Genomic DNA, 21405 nt, shown 5'->3' on the forward strand with positions numbered 1-21405 from the left:
CATGGCTTCAGTCTCCTTTTTTTGAGAATGCTTTTTGTTCTGAGGGCTTTGCTTTGTTTCTTACAGCTTACAAGAAGACTCATACAAACTTGCAACAACTAAATGGAAGTGACAGGACTACAGCACCTTTCCATTAAATAGGCTTGTTTTAGCAACAAAAAAACCCCCACCCTACCACCTCTTTTTTAAAGAAGGCCGGAGGCATCAGCAGGGCAACCTATTCTTGTTCAGTAGTCTCCATCTCTGCCTTTGATCCAGTTAAGAAGTATCAAATTCAGTATGAAAATGCATAGGCTTTCCCTCACTACCTTATGGTCCACAGTCTCAGGTGGGTCACAGAGTTGTTCAGACTTCAGTCCATAGCTTCACTATAATGGCTGTGGGTTTAAACCTGCAGAAAACACGCACTACTTCTAAGCAATACGTAAGATATAAGCAGCTACTAATAGGCCCATAAATTTTCTGGGGACTACTATGCCCACTGGTATTTATGGTTTTTATGTGTAAAAGGTTTCAACCCTCTGTGATGACAACCATTTTATCCTTATTTTAAGGCTTCCAATGGACTAAAGTCTGATATGCTCTCTTCAAAGTAATACAATTGGCAGATTAGCCCATTTGAGAAGGAAACTGCCTTGGTGGACCATGAATTAAGTAATTGCTAAATAAAGAAACCTCTCAGCAATTTTAAGTCAACATCCACAAGCTGTGGTTCAGCGCTACCCTCCCTTTCATGGAGCTGTAACATGGTGCAGAGGTTACAAAACTCCCAGCATTGACACCATGAGGGTGGATAGAGTAAGTGGGTAAAGGACAGTCTAAAGCAAGTCGCCATTTCTCACTTGATGCACATTTTTTTTTGCTGTGAAACCTCTTCCTCCAAGGTTACCCCAGGAATTTGGTCAAATGGTGTTATTGTTGGATTCCAGGGAAGAGGGGAGAATGTAAAAGGATTAGGGAAAATGCCTGAGGTCCCGAGGGCACTGTGAAATTTGGATAACTTATGAGATTCACTGGCTTTTCTGCTTTGGAGGATAAAGAAAGCATTTGAGCCATAAATCCCAGGGAAACAGGGAAAGGGAAGCAGCTATTGTTGTTATTTTAAGGGATGCTCTTACCTTCTCCGTCAAAAATAGGCTGGGTTTCCATGGTTGGCGTTGGCTTCGAACCATCATCTGAATTGAGGGTTAAAAAGAATCGAAAAGAAACTACCATTATTGAGGTAAATACTATCTACTCTCCAGCACTGTTGAATGATTGGGATTTGTACATGGCCCGGCCAAGTCCAGAAGAGAGAGAAGACAGACAGAACAAGAACAGCTTATACTAACAACAATAGCATTTAACATAGTAAACATGCATCAAGCACTATCCTTTGATTTAAAAGAAGCCTCCCACCTCCCTCCCACCTCCCTCCACAAACCATTGATGTGCACCACCTGGTAGCCTCCCCTTGCTGCACTTTTTAGTTTCAGGTGGCTACGTATCCCTCTCTCAGGCCATTTCCTGAGACAGCAAATGGTCTGGAGATTGCTGTCCCACTGTGTCTCTCTCCTTATTCTTTTTATTCAAAAGAAAAACTCTTCTTCTGAAACTTACCTGTGCAGAACCTGGCACCAGCATTCTCTGCAGAGCTGTTAGAAAGGGATGGTCAATAGCAAATCCTTTTTCTTACAATGTCTGCATCAAAGTGTTCTCTAATTGTAACACTGTGGCAATGTCTTCTGATTGCAAATCACGGAGAAACACCTTATCTTACATTAGGTTTTTCATGTGCAATAGGACTGCGTCTCTTCTGACCACAAGTCTTTCATAATTAAAAGCCTCAACCAAAAAAGATTCCACAGGAAATACAAGCCTCGATATTTAGAGATGTACCACAGGGAAAAGTGTTCAGTTGATACTCTTATCCATCATATCTACAGGCCTAGTTTGGATTCAGGTCAATTCTAATTTCCTCAGCACTCAGAGGGATCTGGACTTCAAACCCCAGCTTAGAGCATCTTTACAGAGCACTAGAACAGTGACACAGCATTAAGTGAGGCAAAAATTCTGACTGTTCCAGCTTAGCTTGCCCACAAACAGCAGAGAAAAGTCTTTTGTTACATTGCAAGATTACAAAATAGAATATTGTTGGGATGTAAATTAAGATGAAATTAGCATAGAATTGCTCCTCTCCCCCCCCTTTTTTTTTTTAACACAGTGACTTAAAATTTACAATTTTTAACCACTACTTTTAACATATATTATGGAGAAAGACTACATTAAGCATCAGCCAAACAAGCAGTAACCTACAATGTAAAGTTACACAACAAAAATCAGTTGGACAGATGGGTTCATGCCAGAAGAGTCAAGCTTGCCACCATCTCCACAACCATCATATGCACAGGGTAGACAACATTTGGAGGATGGAACAACCCATCCTAGGATTAGCAATAACTGCCCTCAGCCTTCCACTAGTTCCAATTACAAAAGTAAGAGACCATTGGCAGGGAAAGAAAGAGCAGAAATTGAAAACAGAGGCTTGTAGAATATTTTTCCACCCATACCTGTATTTGCAGTTCTATAAAATGAGCAAAAGCCTGAACACCTCGTGCACAGATCATTAATTTTATGCATTTCCACAAAAAAAAAAAAAGCAAACATATTCTGGTAATTCCATTTCAACCTCAAAGATCCACTGAAGTAAAGGAGGTTGACAGAAATGAGCAAGAGAGACCCTGCTGTCATTTTCCCTCTTCACCATTGTATTTGGTTTTATGCTGAACTGCATAAATGCATAGCATAATACAACTGCAAGCATAGCAAAAAATACCATTCCTCAGTCAATCCTTGTTCTGAGTTTTCCTCTTACTAGGTATTACCAATAACATGGATAAGTAATATTTTTCTTTAAAAGTTTGAGCAACTGATTTGTAGGAAAAATTCCCCAGATTTTGCTTAATTTACAAGAAGGAAGATTTTGCCCTTAAAAAAGAAAATCTTTGGATAAAAGGAAACAGTTGATCTTTACTTTTTATGTCAAAATAGGCTGTTCTGCTTCTGCAAGATCCCAGAAACCATAGCTATGCCTTGTTACTTGCTTAGGATGACACTTCACACTAATGAAACAGTGAACAGTATGTGATTAGCAAGATTGGCTTTACAGATCAGGAAACCAACCCAAAACTGCAAAAGATACTCACAGAACAACTGGAAAGGTGAAAAATTGTTTAGTTACACATAACAGGAAGAGACCTGGCAAGAAAACAGTTACCAGTATGATAATATGTTTATTCCTATTGTTCCTATTGAATGCTTCAGCACAGAGTAAATACAAACTTGCTTTTCAGATTTAAAGCAGCAACACAGAAGCCAACAATGGAGAAAAATTAGAAATGGATCTGAGCCACAGCACTTTATCCAAATTGTTATATGAACTTTGGCAGAACTCTGGATGCTTCAGGTTCACGGGGTTTCTTTTAGGACCATGTGTGTGAATAACAGAGATAGTAGCAATTACAATTTGGGAAGCACATTTTTCTTTAAGAAAGAAAATTCTGTAGCAGCTTTTGTATAAAGTCAGCCACTAAGCTACTGGAGAGTATTAAACAGACAAAATACATGCAGAAATAGACAAAAATGCTAAACCTTTGAACTGAGGGATTTAAGATAATCTCAGTAAAATGGCTCTGTGAGCAACACAATAATTTCCCCACTAGGTTACTAAGGCCAAATTGTCACTAAGTGCACATTGTATCAGCACCTACTACAGTATTAAGTCTTTTGCAAATAAAGGGAAGTCTAATTACTCCCCTGTTGTTCACGCAAGTACAGTTCTTTCATCACACATACAAGAAAAAAATGCAATAGACAAGAGCCCTATAATTACATTCACTGTATTTCAAAATCAAAAGCCAAGGATATTTCTGATCACTTTTTAAAGGTCAGGAAATAGTCACATAAAATACAAAAACAGCACTTTATTAAAAACACCATGTTCACTTCCCAGCTGCCAGCTTCTTACTCTGAAACTACCAAATCTATTTCTTAAACTGCAGAATTCTCAGTAGGTCTCAGTGTTTCAAATTAACTTATGGCAAAAGGTTTTACTGCCATTCCTTTTGGGCAGAAGAACAACCCTAATGCTTGTCTACTCTGATTTGATTTTTCCACTTGCTCAATACACTGTTCATCACACTGAACATTTGTTCTGCAGGCATGTTTGCTCCTGGTAAACAAGGAATAAGTTTTATTTTACATACCTGAAGGTTTTGAACAAACACTATTTCTTAAAGAAGCATTTTAACATAGAACAGAAATAAAAAGTTATTTCAGACACTTGGGGTTTCCTGTGATACTGCACAGGATGTACAGGATATTGTTACTTTGGAGCCAAAGACAATGAAGTATGTCCATCAGGTACAATCTATTCCTTTCTTCAAAAAGCTATTAAATTCCACACTTTCAAAAAAGGCATGCAGCTGCAGTAGTTCCACATGCAGAACATGTCACAAACAAAGGGATCAAAGAGGTCAAATGCTTCTTAATCCCTCTAGGTGGCAACACTTACAGATCAGAAATTCATGTACCACATGACCAAAGAATTTCCCTTGGCTGCAGAATATTTTCAGAGCCTTGATGAAGAATGCATTGGCATGCTTCTCTTCCACGTTTTACAACCCACCATGAATATTTTACTTTTTTTTTCCCAAGACAACCACTGAATACAGACAGGATCACTCAACAAAATCTGTCCCACTGGAACATTATTTTAAAGCCATATAATCTTTTCCACTGAGCATCCTTTTCCTAGTGTATACTTGCAAAAGTTGAACTGATTTTTCTAGCTGGTGTCAACCTAAAACCAGTATTTTTATCTTATCACTGGTAAGAGTGAAACAGGCAGGCCCAAACACCTCCCCAAGCCATTTTCACATTGAGATACCATGGCTGTAAGCCAGGAGCCAACATGCACTACTGTCAGAGGTTCATGAGCTAAATAACAGTTTTTGTTGTGTTAGCCCAACAGTAACTCAAAACAGGGAAAATTACTTGTGCATCCAGATCTATGGCTAGCAAGAATGCTCCCACTAGGAATCCCTTCCCTTAGCCTTATCCTTGCAGAATATCTAGGAAGTATCTCTATCTGGAATGACTGAAGCATACACTGGGGTTGAGGGACAAGGAGATTTACTTCATGCAAAAGACAACTGTTAAAGGGATCTTTTTACTCTGAACAACAGACACTGAGGCCATGAGCAACTTGAGTTATGTCAGGAGAACAGTAAACTCCCTGACACAGAAAAAAACTAATTACTATGGAAAAACGTGAAGTAATTGTCTGCTGCTGTGAATCACTGTTCTTCACTTAAGCCACCTAATGGCAGCTGGAGAAAGGAGAAGAGTTAAGTGACAGAATTAACCTCTCATACCACATCTCCTACCAAGGAAAATGCGTCCACTGCAAAAATAATCTGTATACTTGCATCGCCACGTTAATAGACCAAGATCTATATTCTTCCTAAGCAACCTCAGCCTTCAGTACATTACTTTTGTGTCCCCACTGGAATCCATAAGAGGCCCTGATAATATTTCTATCGTTTCAAAGAGCACTAATGTTTACAGGGTCAACCATGCAGGTCTTGCACAAAATCAAGACTTTCAGTCTACAGTTTGAACATCAACAGATCCCAGACTGAGTCATCCTGATAGAATAAGAGGTTGACATCTGTAAATGCATAGCTCTGCCCTGGGAGGAGGCAGTGTTCTTGCATTATCAAGTGGTTCCTTCATGTACCATCACCTGGCTTGGGGTGAGCCATTGCAGTGCATAGATGAAACTAAACAGGCAACTTAGAGCACAGACAGCCAGGACAGTGAGTGAATTCTTAGCATGTCCTGTACAATGCCACAAAGCCCACCTTTAAGGGAGAAGGAGAGGGAGCTTTCTTAGGCTTGAGCACTCCTGAGGGATTTAAGTCATACATACACCTTTCTGTGGCTTTAGTAACTCTGGTCAGATGCAACAAAGACCTGCCAGGTAAACTCAAGCTCCCGATATCTTTTGCAGTTGCTGAATCCTGAAGATGCAGTTTTACAACTTTGACATTCCTATGTATTACCCTCAGGCTTGGGAGTGTTAAGTATTAAAAAAGACAACAAAAATTGTGTTTGTACTACATGGGGTCTTATACAAAAACACATTTCCCTTCCAGAATCATAGGGTGGATAAAATTGTTGTCTTAATCACAATCCTTCCCTACATCAAGTAAAACAGTTTCAGAAAGTCATAACTACTTTAGTAGTCTATGAATTTTTTTATGCAGAGACATATTGCCAAAATAAAGGCAGAAAGTTAGCATTCATGCCAAAAAAAGTGAAACCCTTACAATCCAGCCAAATCAAGACAATTTCTTGCCAAGGAGCTGAAGTGCAAATGCAGGAGTATAGACAGACTTCCCTACCAGGTTTTCACACCCCTTCCCATAGAACCATAGATTTGTTTAGGTTGAAAAAGACCTTTAAGATCCAGTCCAACCACTTCTATGCATAGAGATCCCACAGCTGCTAAGAAAAAACACAAAAAAACAACACAATTTTAAAGCCAAATCAGCAAAAGTTCTCACTCTTTATTGCCTTCATTTTAAGAAACAGCAATAACATGCTCTTTGGATATAACAGCCCACAAACACTTGGACACAGACAAAAATACAGAAACATTTTGCTTAAAAAGGTGCAAATGTGCCTCAGTGCTGAACATCAAAGGGCTTGTGTGGCTCAAGGAGTTCTTAAATGCAATGGTTGACTTGCACTGTCCCTGCAGTGATTTTTCCCTTCCTAAATCAGCTATTCTGTATGCCGTGCAGATGCAGGCAGTGTTTACTTCAATACTTCATTCCAGGCATCATCCAGATGGGACGAGGAGCCTTCCCCTTCGCCTTCTGGAAAGCATTAGTTCCCCAACCTCCCCCTCCCACCGCTTCCTCCTCACATCTCCCTCGCAGGTGCATCAACATGAAAAAAGCCACTCGAGCCCCGAGGACTTTGCGGTCCAATGTAGTCGGTGCATTTGTATGGCAGCACAATTCCTCTCCATGCAGAAAGCCTATCCCACGCACAGACAGCTGGAAGCAACTCTGACCCCGGTGACACAATTCAAAGCCTCCTCTGTTTGGCTTTTTGATTCCTGATTGACACATTCACTGCCAGGCGGAGATAAATGCTGCTGGGAGGACAATGTTGATCCGCTCTGACTATTCTTGTGAAGGACTTTTTCAGCATAGCAAACAAAAAACATTGGTGTGCTTAAGTGTCTGAATAGAACTGGAGATAGACAGAGAGGGGACCGGAGTGCTTTATAGAGGCTGGCAAGTCAATTGAAGAGTTAATTGTCTGTGTGTACAATGAGTTTATTCTGACAGAAGACAAAGAGCTCCCTCTTCCTGGGCCTGGTCCTTCAAAAGCAAATGTGTCAAAAGGGGTCTGGAGCAACACCCTGTATTAACAGCAATGCTCTAGTCTCTGGGATTCAGTGGCTTTCAAACTGTCGAATCCCGAGATTCAGATAAGATTTCTCTAAAATCCAAAGTCCTCATCTACTGCTTAAGTTCCCAAGGTACTTCCACAGTAATTAGGCAAAACAAACCTGCCCTCTAACTTTTCCTTCTTTGTAGCTTTAAAACAGCTCCTTTTGAAAAATAAAGACAGCAAGATATCACCCTTCGGAGACAATGCTGTAGACACTTTCCACAAAATGAGATTTAGTGTTACATTATTTCAATGATGTGTTATTTAACAGGAGTCAGTTTAAGCAAAACATGTGGCCCCTAATGCCTTATACTTGGGAAGATACAGAATCCCAGTTCACAACTGGACCTGCATTTCCAAGCTTGCACTACAATAGGTCAAACCAGCACAATGTCCAAACACAGCCCCTGCCTCTGGGAGAGTTCAGATCCAGATTCAGATTGGAACTTTGCAGGTTGAACCAAGCCCAATGGTAATTACCACTTAAATACCTGACTCGCTTCTGTAAGTTATCCAAACCTCTCTGGGAATTAAAAATAAAATTCTTTCTAATCCTGCTAAAAGGAGGACAATGTAGCTGAAAACTAAGCTGTTATACTTTACCAGTGTGATTATAAAACTTAAGGATTTTGGTGCGAATGCAGAGGGACATACATGCTATCCATCCTAGGAACAAGCAGCAGCCTTGCAGGCTCAGAAAATTAAGCTAAGCTGGTTGTGAATTTTCTAGTGACATAAATTTGCTTCAGTACTTGTAAAAAGTTGTTGGTTTAACCCACTCATAGAAATGCAGCATTTCAAATAATATTTTTCCTTAGGTATACAGACACGCTTCCAAGCAGAAGACAAAGCAGGAACCTTAAAATACTTAAAGCCAGCATTTATAGCACTCACCTCATTCAAACTTAAGTCACAGCCTTTGCTCCTCCTTTCTCAAGCTCAGATCCCAGCTACAGTGCTATCAACTAATTTGGGAAGACAGCAGGGAGCCAATAGTTTGTGATCTCTCTTTTGTTCTAGCAAGTAATAAATGAGGAGTTCTAAACCTTGAAACCTGTGAAATAAGATTTCTTGGTTTTCAGCCAGCTTCTCTCCAAATTGTGAATGGTAAACCACAGTCAAACAATTTTGCAGGCTTGGAGATTTTTTACAAGAAACAGCAGCATCTCTAAAGTAGCCTGCATGCAGAAGTAATTCAGAACAAGGAACATGCACACAGTTCTGCTGTTTTGAAATTAACTAGAATTTTCAGTTCATTTTTGGGCCAAAGTCACACACGAGATCTTTTCTATCAAAGCAATTAGTCCCTAAGAGATGGGCAGATAAGTAGATTATCAGATTTCAGTTTGGTTAATAGAGCATTTCTAAGGGTCAAATGCAAGGAAGCCTGGATGGAGAAGACCTGTCACTGCACATACGTTTACCTTACGCAGTTTTACAGTTTTCAGGCTCCACAACCAAATTCCTACCCACAAAGCAAAATAGGTCTCTTCAAAGATTTAGAAGTAATGGAAAAGTAAATACCCAAGGCCTGATTTGAACCTTATCTGCTAGAAAGCAGAAGCAGGTAGTAAAGGTCAGGGTAGTTTAAGACCACTCCAACTTAGATTTGCACAAAAAGCTTTATTTTGATCAATGTGGAATCACTCTGAGGCTGCGAAGGCATTGTCCCTTGTCCCCATCCCTGTGCCATCTTCAGAGATTTGTTATTCCCACCCTCCCCTGACCCCTTCTGCAGCAGTTTAATTTGTAAAGCTAGACAGAAATCACATGGCACTGTTATGATTTAGAAATACACCATGTTGTTGTCAGCCCTGACCAAGCATTAACTACTTCAGTTATATCCCTGCCCTAAAGAGAATGGTAACTTGCTTAGGAATGGTTTTAATTATCTTGATTTAGTCAAAACCTTCAATTCACTCCAAGAGTGGCTCAGATTGCCAGGAGAGGAAAAAACAAATAAGCCAGGAAGAAGGCAGTATTTCCCTGGTATTGCTACATCTTTTCTACCCTGCTGCTGTTTTTGCCACCCTTCTGAGAGAAAAAGTAATTTCTTAATGACTGCATAGACTATGCAATATTTTTTAAAATGAGCATATTCTTAATCTCATGCTGGCAGAATTCATCCTTCTTTGTATTATTCATATACTTCATAAAACCAGCTAGCGGCAGCAGGGACAACACTAAAATCTCTTTTTGGCCTGGAGTCCATTGACCCTACTGCACAGCTTGCCTAGAAATGCTACATGTAAATGCCAGACATTTATGAGTAAAACTGTTTCACAGCAGAAAATTTCAGAACATAGCATTTTGCAGCACACCAGCTGTGAGCCCATCCTCACCAGCACACAAGCATGGTTAAAACACTAGTTCAACTACTTGTTGAGGAATGAGAAGTAGAGCGAGCAAACTTCAGAGCCCCAGCTCAGTGTTCAGGCTCTGCTTTGGTCATCTGGTAAGTTTTCAGGCAGAATCACAGCCTATCATAACAGACTGACATTTCACAGTTTGTAATCATGTTCTGTACATCTAAAGACTAGGACTAAGCATGGCTACTTTACTTAAGGATCAGTAGCAACTTTAGTTCTGTAAAAGGCTCAGCTACAATCACACAAGGGAAGGCTATCGTAGTACCTTCAAACCTAAAGAACTCATACAGGCTGCAGAAAGAGGCTCCCTTTGAAAGCAAAAAATATTTTATTTGGTTGCATTCTTAGATGTCCTTCACAAGTTTTATGTCATCTCCCTACTGATACACACATACAATGAGAAATGGAGGGATAGCTAAAAGATCAAAGAGGACTGGATGGGTTTTTGAGACTACCTCTTACACAAAGTCATGAGTATCTGATGCTTGCTGAAGGATCACTATGTATTCCCTAAAGGACAACAGCAGCTGGCTGTGGGGATAGCACTCAGTTTCAAAATTGCATCTCCAAGGCTCATTTTAACCAGCAGACACCTTCATGAGTCAACTGGTGTAGAAAAGCCTTGCTGTGGTAAATGCAACCCAGCAATTATATGGCTGTAAATCCAGCACTTCCCCTTTCTCTAGAAAAAAGGATCAAGGTAGTGAAGAGGACAGGAAAAACAGGAACAACCTTACTCTTCAAGGAGATATGCAACTGAAAGGAAATAAAACAGATGTAATAAACAGTGAATGAAGAAGAATTAGGCCTTGCATCTGTGTAACAAAAGCTGTATCCAAGTACCTATCAATCTAGGCTACTAAGAAATTATTTGGAAAAGGTCATGTCAATCCACAGAAGGGATGTTAGGCCATCTTGTCCCAATCTTGTCCCACTATTCATAGCAATAAAGGGAAAAAAGAGAGGCGAGTTAGAAGAGGCAGTATGATACATGGCTGCTCCAGACAGTCCTGGCACTAAGCTTCACAGGGAAGTGGAGAGGACAGGGTGAAGACAGAAAAACAGAGCAGCAACATTGTAAGGGTTGGGTGAACCAGTCCCCCTTCAGCAAACTTGGAGTACACACTATTAGGAATGTTTGTAAGGGTTTTTTATCTAGGGTAGAAACACCTCCAAAGTGTCAGCATTACACTGTGGAGTGAGTGATGAGGCCTAGGAATCAGCAAGACAGCTTTAAGATAGTTTAAAAATAGACTGAAGGAGGGGAAGCAGAAAAAGAGAGGCTTACTTTTTTATAGCTTCCTACTTTGTAGAAGAATACATTTTTATCACTCTGTAAGCACTAGAAGTATGATAGATACTGCAGGATTTTAAACTACAGTATCCTGGTTTTGAACTATCTTCCATTTGGCTCACTGCCTTGAGTGACATTTGAAATGAAACAGGGAGCAAAAAAGTTTCCGCACAAAGAAATATTTCACTTCAGACACCATATCTCATTGCAAAATGTTAGCACTTGACATTGCCCCAAACTTGGAGGGAAGTCTGCAGAAAGCTCTACAGCACTGTCAACAGCTGCCTGATCAGAGTTGGCAAAAGTAACAACCACTGTGTAACTGCTTAGTTTAGCCTCTCTGGTTTGGTTCTACCTATAATATATCACGCCTTCCTTCAGGAGCCTCCGCTTTGATGTGAAGCATTCTCTGTTTCCATCCCCAACACCCTCCCCCTCCTTGACTGCCTCTCCCAAAAAGCTGCTCAGAATCCAGAGTCAACTCCACCTTGCCACTTCCAGGCTGTGTAAGAGGCCAGGTACCTGCAGCTGTGGAAAAGGGACACAAGGACTTTGCACATTGGAAAAGCCCACAAGGACTTTGTGATTCTGATCTTAGATTGCTTTGCTGAAGAGGGGAAAAAAATAACAATTGTTATGCGAGGTTCATATGAGTAATGATCAGATGCCTAGCTTTGGGAACATTCTACAAGCTACCTGAAATTCACGGTGGTCTGGGGCAAGGGGCATGAGGGGTGTGATTGGAATCTCAGTCTCCCTTCCCTCTCTTCCCAACATCACACATTCCCTTTCACTCCACTCCTTCCAGCTCTGGTCTCTTCAAGGTAAAGACTATAAATTCCCCAAAATCTTCAAGGAATACAGCTTACAAGTGGGGGGTGGAGACGGCAGCAAATTTCCCAGATCAATGGCCATTTGAAATTCAGACATGTGGCTGAAGCCCTACAGCTGCATGTGTTAATTACCACACGTGTCCCCTGTAAAGCAGTCTGTTAAATACAAAAAGAAAACAGAAGAGAAAAAAGCCCTTCCAAGGGATTAAGCAAATAGTCTAAATTTTTGACCCTGCTCCCCCAGACACATGCCTGTGTATAGGAACACAAGCTCCTTCCTTTCTCCTGATACCTGCATGCTGAGGAAGCACAAGACCCCTTCCATCTCTATCCATGTGCATTGAACCTCTCAAAGTGTACTTTCCCCCCCTTTCCAGCTCCCCCTTCCCTCTGCCCAGCCTCTTCTTTCACCAGGCCCTCTCCCTTTCTCCTTTAGAGGACTAATTCCTGGCTGACAACCAAACTAGTCTTGGGCTTACAATATGCCTTTTCATTTCCTTGCAGGCAAAGAGAATGGATACCTTACTTTAAGGCATATTTTTAAAGGCATATTTGTGAGCAGCTGAACAGTCAAGATGAAACCCATGAAGGCCTTACACTGAGAACTCCTTTTCTGCAGCACCTAAAGGTCCTGTCTGAGTCTAAGCACCAAGCTGAGCATGGTGACATGTAACAAAAGACACTGACAAAGCCCAGAGAAATTCATTCTGTCGGGAAGACTTCTCCCATTCCTACCCTTTATCAAAGCATTCTGCAATGTGTCTCCCTTGCTGTCAGCATATAAACCCAGGTGAGCACAGGGAGGGAAGCTGTTATCCCAGCTAGATCTATTTCTAAAGCAGTTTTAATTCCCCTAGGTGCCATCTCAGGAACCTGAACAAACAGTGATTGCTTCTTCAGCTTCCCTCTACTTTATTTACAAGCACACATGGTCTGTGTGCATTCAAGATTTCCCATCACAATTTCAGAGTTCATATCTCTTCTAGAGAAACCCTAATAAAGCCCATGGGGCAAAGGAGTTGAAAGGAAAGTACTTACAGTCCCTCAACCAAATCCCTGCATCCACAACAAAATACATTTCCTGATTAATTCAACTGATTTGAAAGAAAACAACACTGATGTTCAGATGTCTAGACTCTTCTGCATGATACGAGTACTCAAAGTACAGTCACGTTAGGCTGCTACAACAAAACTTCTAGCTTAACTTATCTGAAAAGCCAACAATTTGTCCAATTTATCCTCAGCTTTATTTTTGAAAAACAGCTACAGAAGACAAGAAGTCTAGGACTATTAATTTCAAAGTTCTAATGATGCTGTTTGAAAGGAACTAGAGAAATACATAGCATGATAGTCTAACATCTTGGCATGCTGATCTAGACACTCAAAAAGCACGGGAAGAATTTTTTTAACAACTCTTTAAAAAAAAGAAGAAGTGTTGAGGCCACATAGCTACCAAGTATTTAAACAAAAAAAACCTCATGGACCCCAGAACTATTACATTTCTCTGCAAGCTGTAATTGGTCAGACACCAGAAATCCATGTATAGCACATAAACAGTTAATAATACCTTAACAGATGTTGCTTAATCAATTGTTAGTCTGCTTATTAGATCTACTCACCAGGCTGCTCAATACTATGACTTAATAATTTAAAAACCTTTACAGCTGTCCTTAAGACATTACAGACATGAGTAGTCTGCAGGTTGCTATAATAACACTTGTAAACTACAATTTTATTAAGTCATATTATATAGACTAACCTACCGATTAGAACTGTTTCTTTATAGATGAAAGCAGAATTCTTGCATTATATCAAACAAAATATACTTTAAAACAGAATTTGCCTTCTGCTTAAACTTACCAATGAAACTTCGAGCCTCAAATTTGATACATATGTTCTGAGGCCCACAAAAAAATGTCTTGATGAAAACTAAATGACCTCAGACAAGTCAGTGACATGGGGACCCAAAAGGATTGTTTTTAATTCTACTGGTTATGTAGCAAATTTACAGTTGAATTTTTCTTCTAGATCTTAATATTTTCCAAAATCTTTAATTTATGAGATATATCTAAGTGTTTCTTAGAACATTGCTCTACTCCGAAAAAGCAATCTAGTACACACAGTACTGTAAAATTACATTCCTCTCTTCTCACAAAAAATGGTCACAATTCCCAGTTAAAAGCTGGGTACTCTCTACCTTATAAAATCTGTAATATCGGCAAATTACAATCTGCCATACCTGTGAGATTCACTTGCTTGCTACAGTTATATTTAACTAGAATGTAATAAATAATTTTGTAGATTATGTATAACATATGGAGAGGAACCAGAGCGAAGTCTGAAAAATCTATGAACTGACAAGCCTCCTGATTAAAGTAATGGCTTTTTTTTTTTTCACAGAACTATTCTTATGATAGAGAACCAAACTTCAATTCCACTGCTTAGTTTACTGTGAAATACAAAGGAGCAAAGCAAAATATTACATGCTACAAATTCCATCTACGGGGTTTTTTATTCCCAGTTTCATGAAAAGTAGCAAACATCCATGTTTCTCACAGATATTACTTCCTGCCCCTTTTTAATTTTATTCAGGGTAGACTGAGAAGTTGTCATCAGTGTGTGGTAGGATAAGTCAAGCTTTTGCACATCCACGGGACTTGAGGCATTGATGTAGCTCATGTACAGCCAATATGCTGCTTTCAGGCAGCAGACTCATTATATATGCACAGCACAGTCTGACTTTCCATAGCTACACTACATACAGCTCTGTCTAGAAGCATCAAACTTTATGTACACACAGTGTACACATGTAACCTAGAAAAGACCTAGACCAGGGCTGACATATTTGTCAGGAATATTACATGACAAAGTTAAACAGTTCAGAAATATTTTTCATGAAAATTCTCCTTCATCCAGACTTATAAGCTAGTATATTATTTACTTTAAAATAAATACATAACATAAGGAATCCAGAAGAATTGCTTGGGTAGCACTGCAGGCTTAGTACTTGCTAATTAATCAGAATATGGTGTTAACAACCTAAACCTACCACTTGACTTCATACTTCCCCAGTAAACCTGTATTTTTCTTCACCTTACTGATGAAGGCTATACAATATTTTGTGCTCTCTCCTGCATCTTCCACAAACTGCTTAAGACATCACAGAACATTTTCTCAGTATTTATCAGGTTGGAGAGGCAGGAATAATTTGGCACCTGAAGCTTGATTCTGTAATAACACAACTTTCAGATTTGATCAGTACCTGGCTGAATCCAGAAAGAACTGGAGAAGATAAAGACCAAAGTTCCAGTCTCAGGTTTTGATCACATTTCAACTAGACATTCTTGTCAATATATTATCTGTCTCCCGAGACATGCTAATCACTGTGAAGGCAAAGTGCTCCTTTGTTTGAGCAGACAGCAGGTGAATTAGTTCCAGCTGCACCTGTGACTTCTTACCACCAGCAGACAAAGCTTGCAGGCCTCCATCTACCAACAGTTCCATTTATTTACATCAGCACAAGCCATCCTACACTTGGGTTTGCCCGAGGAGAGTGTTCACCCTTTACTGCTCAGTCTAATTACTGACTCAGACTACTGGCTCATTACTGATTCAAATTACTCAGTCTCCTGGCTACACAACTAGGCCATTAACATTTCTAGAGGTAAGACTCTTGGAAACGAGCAGGAAGAGAGCCACAGAATGGGCCAACTTGCCCATAATTGTAGCAGAGAATTTCCCTGTAATGAAGCCTGCATTTAAGCCCATTTCTCACAGTTAAACCCACAAAAAGGAACCAAAATGGCAAGAATTTCAAGTCATTCATCTTAGGTTCCTCAAATTGTTAGTGCTTTATTGTAGGCTGCAAACTCATTGTGCAAAGCTTTTTGCAACTCCATTCGAGGGTCATGTCTAAGTGTAAGCTCAACTCAGGCTTTGCCTTCTTTGGGCCAGCAGAGTTTACATTTCATTGTCATCACTGTATCTGCCCCAGGTTCAGGGAATTGCAGATGCTACTGCCAGCTCTTCCAATAGGAGAGCAAAGCAAGTCAAAACAGGCCTGGAACTCTATGCACTGTGAGAGACTAAGAAAAACATACACTCAAGACTCTTCATGCCAAATCTGTAGCTTTGAGCTCCTAAAGCCCCAGTATTCCTCAGATAAAGAAAATAAAGGTTTGTTTCATGTTTTCTTGTTTTGTTTCAAATGTGTGGTACAATTTTCCTTTGGCTGGAAAGAAATGTTCTGCATTCTTTAGGCAGGGAAGAAATCCAGTCGTGTTGGCTCCAAGGATGCCTTTCACTGCTTCTTAAAACATTAAGAACCCCCCAGGGGAAAGAAGGGGGAGATCCAGCTTCTCTAGGGGACAGCATGCATCTTCCAAGTCTCTTAGGCCTTTCAAACTAAGCAGCAACTGGAGTAAATTAGTGCAAGAAACTCCTGAAGAGAAAGCACTGTACAAGGAACAAGTCAGAATAAGGTACAGAAAGCAACAAAAATCTGCAGGTTCTGGATGTCCTAATCCCACCCAAGAATAACTGGATTCCCTGAAAATGGTCCTAGAAACTTGTTCTTCACTAGCAGGCAGAAATCAGCATAGAAAGAATGGTAGTAAATGTCTGAGCTGCAAACACCACACAGAACACACGTTTCCATTCCACTGCATGCTAACATGCCTCCATCTCTCTGGGCCCAGGTCTGCTCTACCTTTGAGCAACTGAGCACTTCTCCAACACAGAACAAATCAGTACATCCGGTCTTAAGTTGTTATGCTTGGTGCCAGTTTAATTTTATTTAAATTACCTGACAGGGCAAGTTGTATGAGTAACTGGCATCGCATCATACAGCAATAGGAGTAATGTAAACATGGGCAACCAGAGCATGGGATTTAAAAATAAAAAGGGTTTCTTGCCAGCTCTCTTGCCTGTTCTCTGCAAAAAGCTCCACCGAGCAACTTCTGGAACTACATGACAAGCCATGTAACCAAAAAGCCATTTCATTTTTATTTTTTTTTTCATCTGTAGTGAGAGCCTGTGAGTAGAATCACATTATCTCCCATCTTCTGGTGTCTCCAGCATATACATCGACTCCCAGAAATTAGGGCTGAATAGGATGGAAAAGTCAAAACATTTGGAGAGAGAGTTATTACTAATAACCAGTCTTTTTCTGCCTCCAACATTAATATGCCTTTTCTAAAGGAGAGCTAACATGCTAGTAAAGTCTTCATTTATTACCCAACAGCTTAAGTCTACCCATCTGCACTGTTTCTAAGGCAGGGAAGCCTCCATCCAAAGAACTATTTTGCCCTGAAGACTTAAAAGGCACCATCATCACACAAAGTTTATTAGCTCCATATTTTACATTCCTGTATGAATGGAACAAAAGAAATAACTTTTGAGAGTCTTAGCTATTCCTTCTCCTCCTGAGAGCATCTATTCTGTGCCAGAGAATGCTCTTTGACTCAAAGACCCTCATCCAAGGATGAAGAGAGGAGTCTGCTGTGCACTGGGAGAAGTTCAGAAGCTCCCAAGTCAGATGGCAGCTGCCCAAAGTGATGACAGAAGTTTACAAGATGTGCCTTTAAAACAGCAAGGTCATCACTGACCCAGTTCCTGCTGGATCCCTCCACATCCTGCCCTTTTTGTCTTGTTGCAAAGGGCAATTGTCCCAGCAGAGTCTGAACACTCAGCTAGAATAGATGGTTATATGCATGCTGGCTGGCCACCAGTCTTCAGAGAAGCCAGACCACCAGCAACCAGCCTGCCTCAAGGAAGCCAGGCTGTTCTTGATTCCAATTTCCTTACAACAGGGCCCAAGACTGGAATTTTGAATCAAGGTAGTAAGTCAAGCAAACACATTTATATGAAAGCCAAATTTGTTTTTAGATTAGGCATTCATCACTAGCCAAAAAAGTAATGTTAAATCAATCTAATTTTAAACCAAATAATTTTAGCTTCTAAAAGCCCTCTTTATTTTAAAAGACCCATTTAGTAATTGCTCACAAGTATTTTTCTTATGATGGGGAAAGGCCAAAAGTTTGTGCAGGGGCTTCCAACAGATGCAAACAGATTCAGAATTAGAGGGGACAGTAAGTTTACATGATTGCTTGAAGCATGTTGGCCCAAAGGCAAAAATTTTCGTCTTCTTAACAGCTACTGAACAGGACAGTTCTGCAGCCACATGACCAAGTGTACAATTTTTGAAACAGGATGTCACAGGCATCACCAACAAGAATCAATTTACATTACAAATTTTAATTAATTCATTCAATATACAGTTCTTTTTTGCATGTTCCAACCTCTGAGTTAATAAAGCAAATTACTTGGAAAAAAGTTCAGCTGTTTTCCCCTTTTGCCCCTGTTTTTTTTATGAAATCCAATGTCAGTTGCTTCCAATTCTAGAACAGACCAGGACTACTTGGGTAGGAAGCCTATGAACAACCCCCCACTAAAAAAATAATGCAGATTTCAAGAGTTACTTGATTTTCTTGTACTTCAGGCTAGACTGGCAATGATTGTATTAACAGAAAGCTAACAATGCATTCAGGTGCCAATTATACATCAACATGTAATTATAGGTTTAGAGAGACATTATCTAAAATAAGAAGCAGGCTTCAGCATTCACTCTTAGAGTTTTCCTTGCATCTTTCTTCTCCCTACCTTTTCCTAAGCTACTATACACAACCAACAGATTGGATATGCTCAAAATGCATCAGTGCTCTGAACACTACACTAAATCCTGTCAAGTGTTTTCAGGACTAGATTGGCAGTCCCAGCAGGGAAGATGTTCTTCACATTACAGTATTGACATCAAGGTGGTAATTTTCCTGCATTTTTAACAATTGGTTTAGACAGTTAACAGTAGAAATCCTGCTTCAGATATTAAAACAGGAACTTCTCCCAGAAAACAGCCTTCACCTGCACCAGCAGGAGTAAGGATGCATTCAGCACTGTTTTCCTGCAGTAAGGAGACAAACTCAAAAGCTGACTCTGAATGGGGGAGTAGAGGGGAGAAGGGCTGAAAAATCAAGGTGTAGACAAGGCCTAAAGACAAGCTCAACTGTTCAGTGTTTCAGTGGTCACCCCTCTCAAGACTATTTCAATCAATGCAAATCAGAGGACACCAAGAAGGGCTACAAATACACACAGGAGAATGAGGATACGTGTAGTGCCTTGCTTAGGAAAAGCAAGGACTGAAGAAAGGAGTGTACAGAAGGAGGACCAATGCCTAATGAACAAAAGAGAGAGGTTTCCAAGCACAGCTAGAGTTTAATCCAGTGCTGCTCCAGCTGGCCAGAGGGTTTTATACTCTGTTAAAAAATCCACCTTTCAACACATATAAAGCTGCAACCATGACATTGGCACTCCTGACTCCAGCATACTAGTCATATTGATAGCCTTCCTAATCTCTGGGGATTTTACTGAGAAATGCTCAGCAGTTAACTTCAAGGTGAACAAGGAGAAGTTATTCGGTGCCAGCCACCCCTTTGGAAAGCTCTGCTTCCATGTACATCTCAGCTGACGAGCACACTATTTTCCACTCCATGGGGTGGTGCATGAACAGATCATCATCTTATTCCTTCTGCTGAAGGGAGAGGTCTAAAGGCACAGAAGCCTCCCACACACTGAGCTGGTTTGAAACCCAGGTTCTGAGTTGTCTCAAGGGACTTGGCTGAGCAGCCACTATTACAGAACAAGCCGTGGAAGCACAGGACTCCACTCACCTTTCCTTCCTGAATTACCCTGGCTGGATGGTTTATCCGTTACAGAGCCTACAGGGGAAGAAAAAAATAAGACATCTATTTAGACGCTGCGTGATCAGACAAAACATGTAATACCACATTAACATGGTCAGTATCTCAACCCACAGTGTCTGTTTTACTTTCTGTTAGCTCAGTTTAGGATTCAGAATCCGTGGCTTCAACCAACTGGGACAGCATTAGGAAGTTTTGTGTTAGGATGTTAAATCAGGACAAGGGTAAACAAATATTTAGCAGCTGGATCCAGTGATTTGAATGAGCTGAACAGAGCAGTGCGCTGGTAAGAAACCTGGAATAAATCCAAGGACAAGAAGGAAAGATTAATAAGTCACTTATTTCCTTTGCAAATGTCAGGAAGAACAAATCAAAAACAGGTGGGGAGAGTGTGCAGGGAATGCAAGGGGCAGTATTCTAAAGGAAGCGGATTAAGCGGGACAATTTCCAGAAAATGGATTTCAACCAACCCCTGAACATCTCCAGCCATTTAAAAAGGAACACTGAGCAAGATCTAGCATGTACTTGAATAGCACCCATCTTGGGTTATTTAATGTAACTTAGAACTTCAGATAATATATGATTCTAACCTTGTTTCTGCAGTTTGCATAAGTGCTTCATCACAGTTTTCTACTAAAAGTTGAACTGAAGTCTTGAATAACACATCACCAAAGTGTATAAAAATGCATGACAATGTGGGGCTTTTTAATAGCTTTATTCCCAGGAAGGTGATTCTTCTGTGCACTATTACTGAACAGTCCAAGTGATTAAAGACCCTTCAGGAAACATGGATCAGAAATCAGTGCCAAAGGAGGCAGCTATGATAGGCCCAAGATTCTGGTCAAGACAAACTTTAACATAAAACCTATTGCCCAGGCACCTTCACTTGCAGATCAGTTCATCACAGATGTACTGCTGGACTACAAGTAGGAAGCACATACCCAGTATTATCCATCATAGTCCTAATATCTATGTGCTCTGTAATACACTACAACTTCACTCTTCTGGTAACACAATTCAAGACTGAATGAACAGATCTGCAGAATCTGCAGATCTTCCAAAGCCAAATATAGGAATAGTGGAAGAAAGTCACATTGTATGGTTTAAACCAAATTATTGTTGCGTTTCATCTTAAACAAAACCAGGATATTTTCTTTCCATGTACCTGTGAAACACCAATCATCCCTTCAAGCTACACTGCGTCACTGGTTCCTCAGACAGTTCTCCCACTCAACTCAAACCCTCATTCAAGTCACTATGTTTGCTTATTACCACAAGAGACCCTGCATCCAGGAGGACACTGAATAAGGTGAAAACTATTTAAAAGCCCAAAAGTTTGACTGCTGTCATGCTCTCATTTAAAGGGCAAATACTGTAGGGCCATGTGAAAAGCTAGAAACCAACCCAACTGGGGTGGCAAGCCTGGTGCTGCTCAGCCCCACAACACAAACATGGGGATCCTGGAACTGAGCAACATGATCAGAAGACCCAATCTGTTATAACAGCAGGATACCAGATTTAGGGGATAATAGTCAACAATTACCAGTTTCTCACAGAAGTACCTTATCAAGCTTTCAACTGAAGTCACTCTGCAGGAAAAAAGACTCCTTGGCCTACTAAACACAAACCAAGAACCACTTATTTAA

At 40.3% G+C, this 21405-nt stretch overlaps 1 protein-coding gene across 2 annotated transcripts in view; it reads right to left on the reverse strand.

Annotated features, from left to right (window-relative positions):
• SMOC1 (SPARC related modular calcium binding 1) overlaps positions 1-21405 on the reverse strand; it is a 129485-nt gene that overhangs the window by 45118 nt on the left and 62962 nt on the right. For both annotated transcript variants that reach the window (XM_051621836.1, XM_051621835.1), the window contains exons 5-6: positions 19730-19777; positions 1119-1208 (exon numbers count right to left, since the gene is read on the reverse strand). In XM_051621836.1, coding sequence (XP_051477796.1) covers positions 1119-1208; positions 19730-19777 — 138 coding nt within the window. The remainder of the gene's footprint in view (positions 1-1118; positions 1209-19729; positions 19778-21405) is intronic.

This window comes from Apus apus, chromosome 5 (assembly GCF_020740795.1).
Source record: "Apus apus isolate bApuApu2 chromosome 5, bApuApu2.pri.cur, whole genome shotgun sequence".
NCBI classification, from domain to species: domain Eukaryota; kingdom Metazoa; phylum Chordata; class Aves; order Apodiformes; family Apodidae; genus Apus; species Apus apus.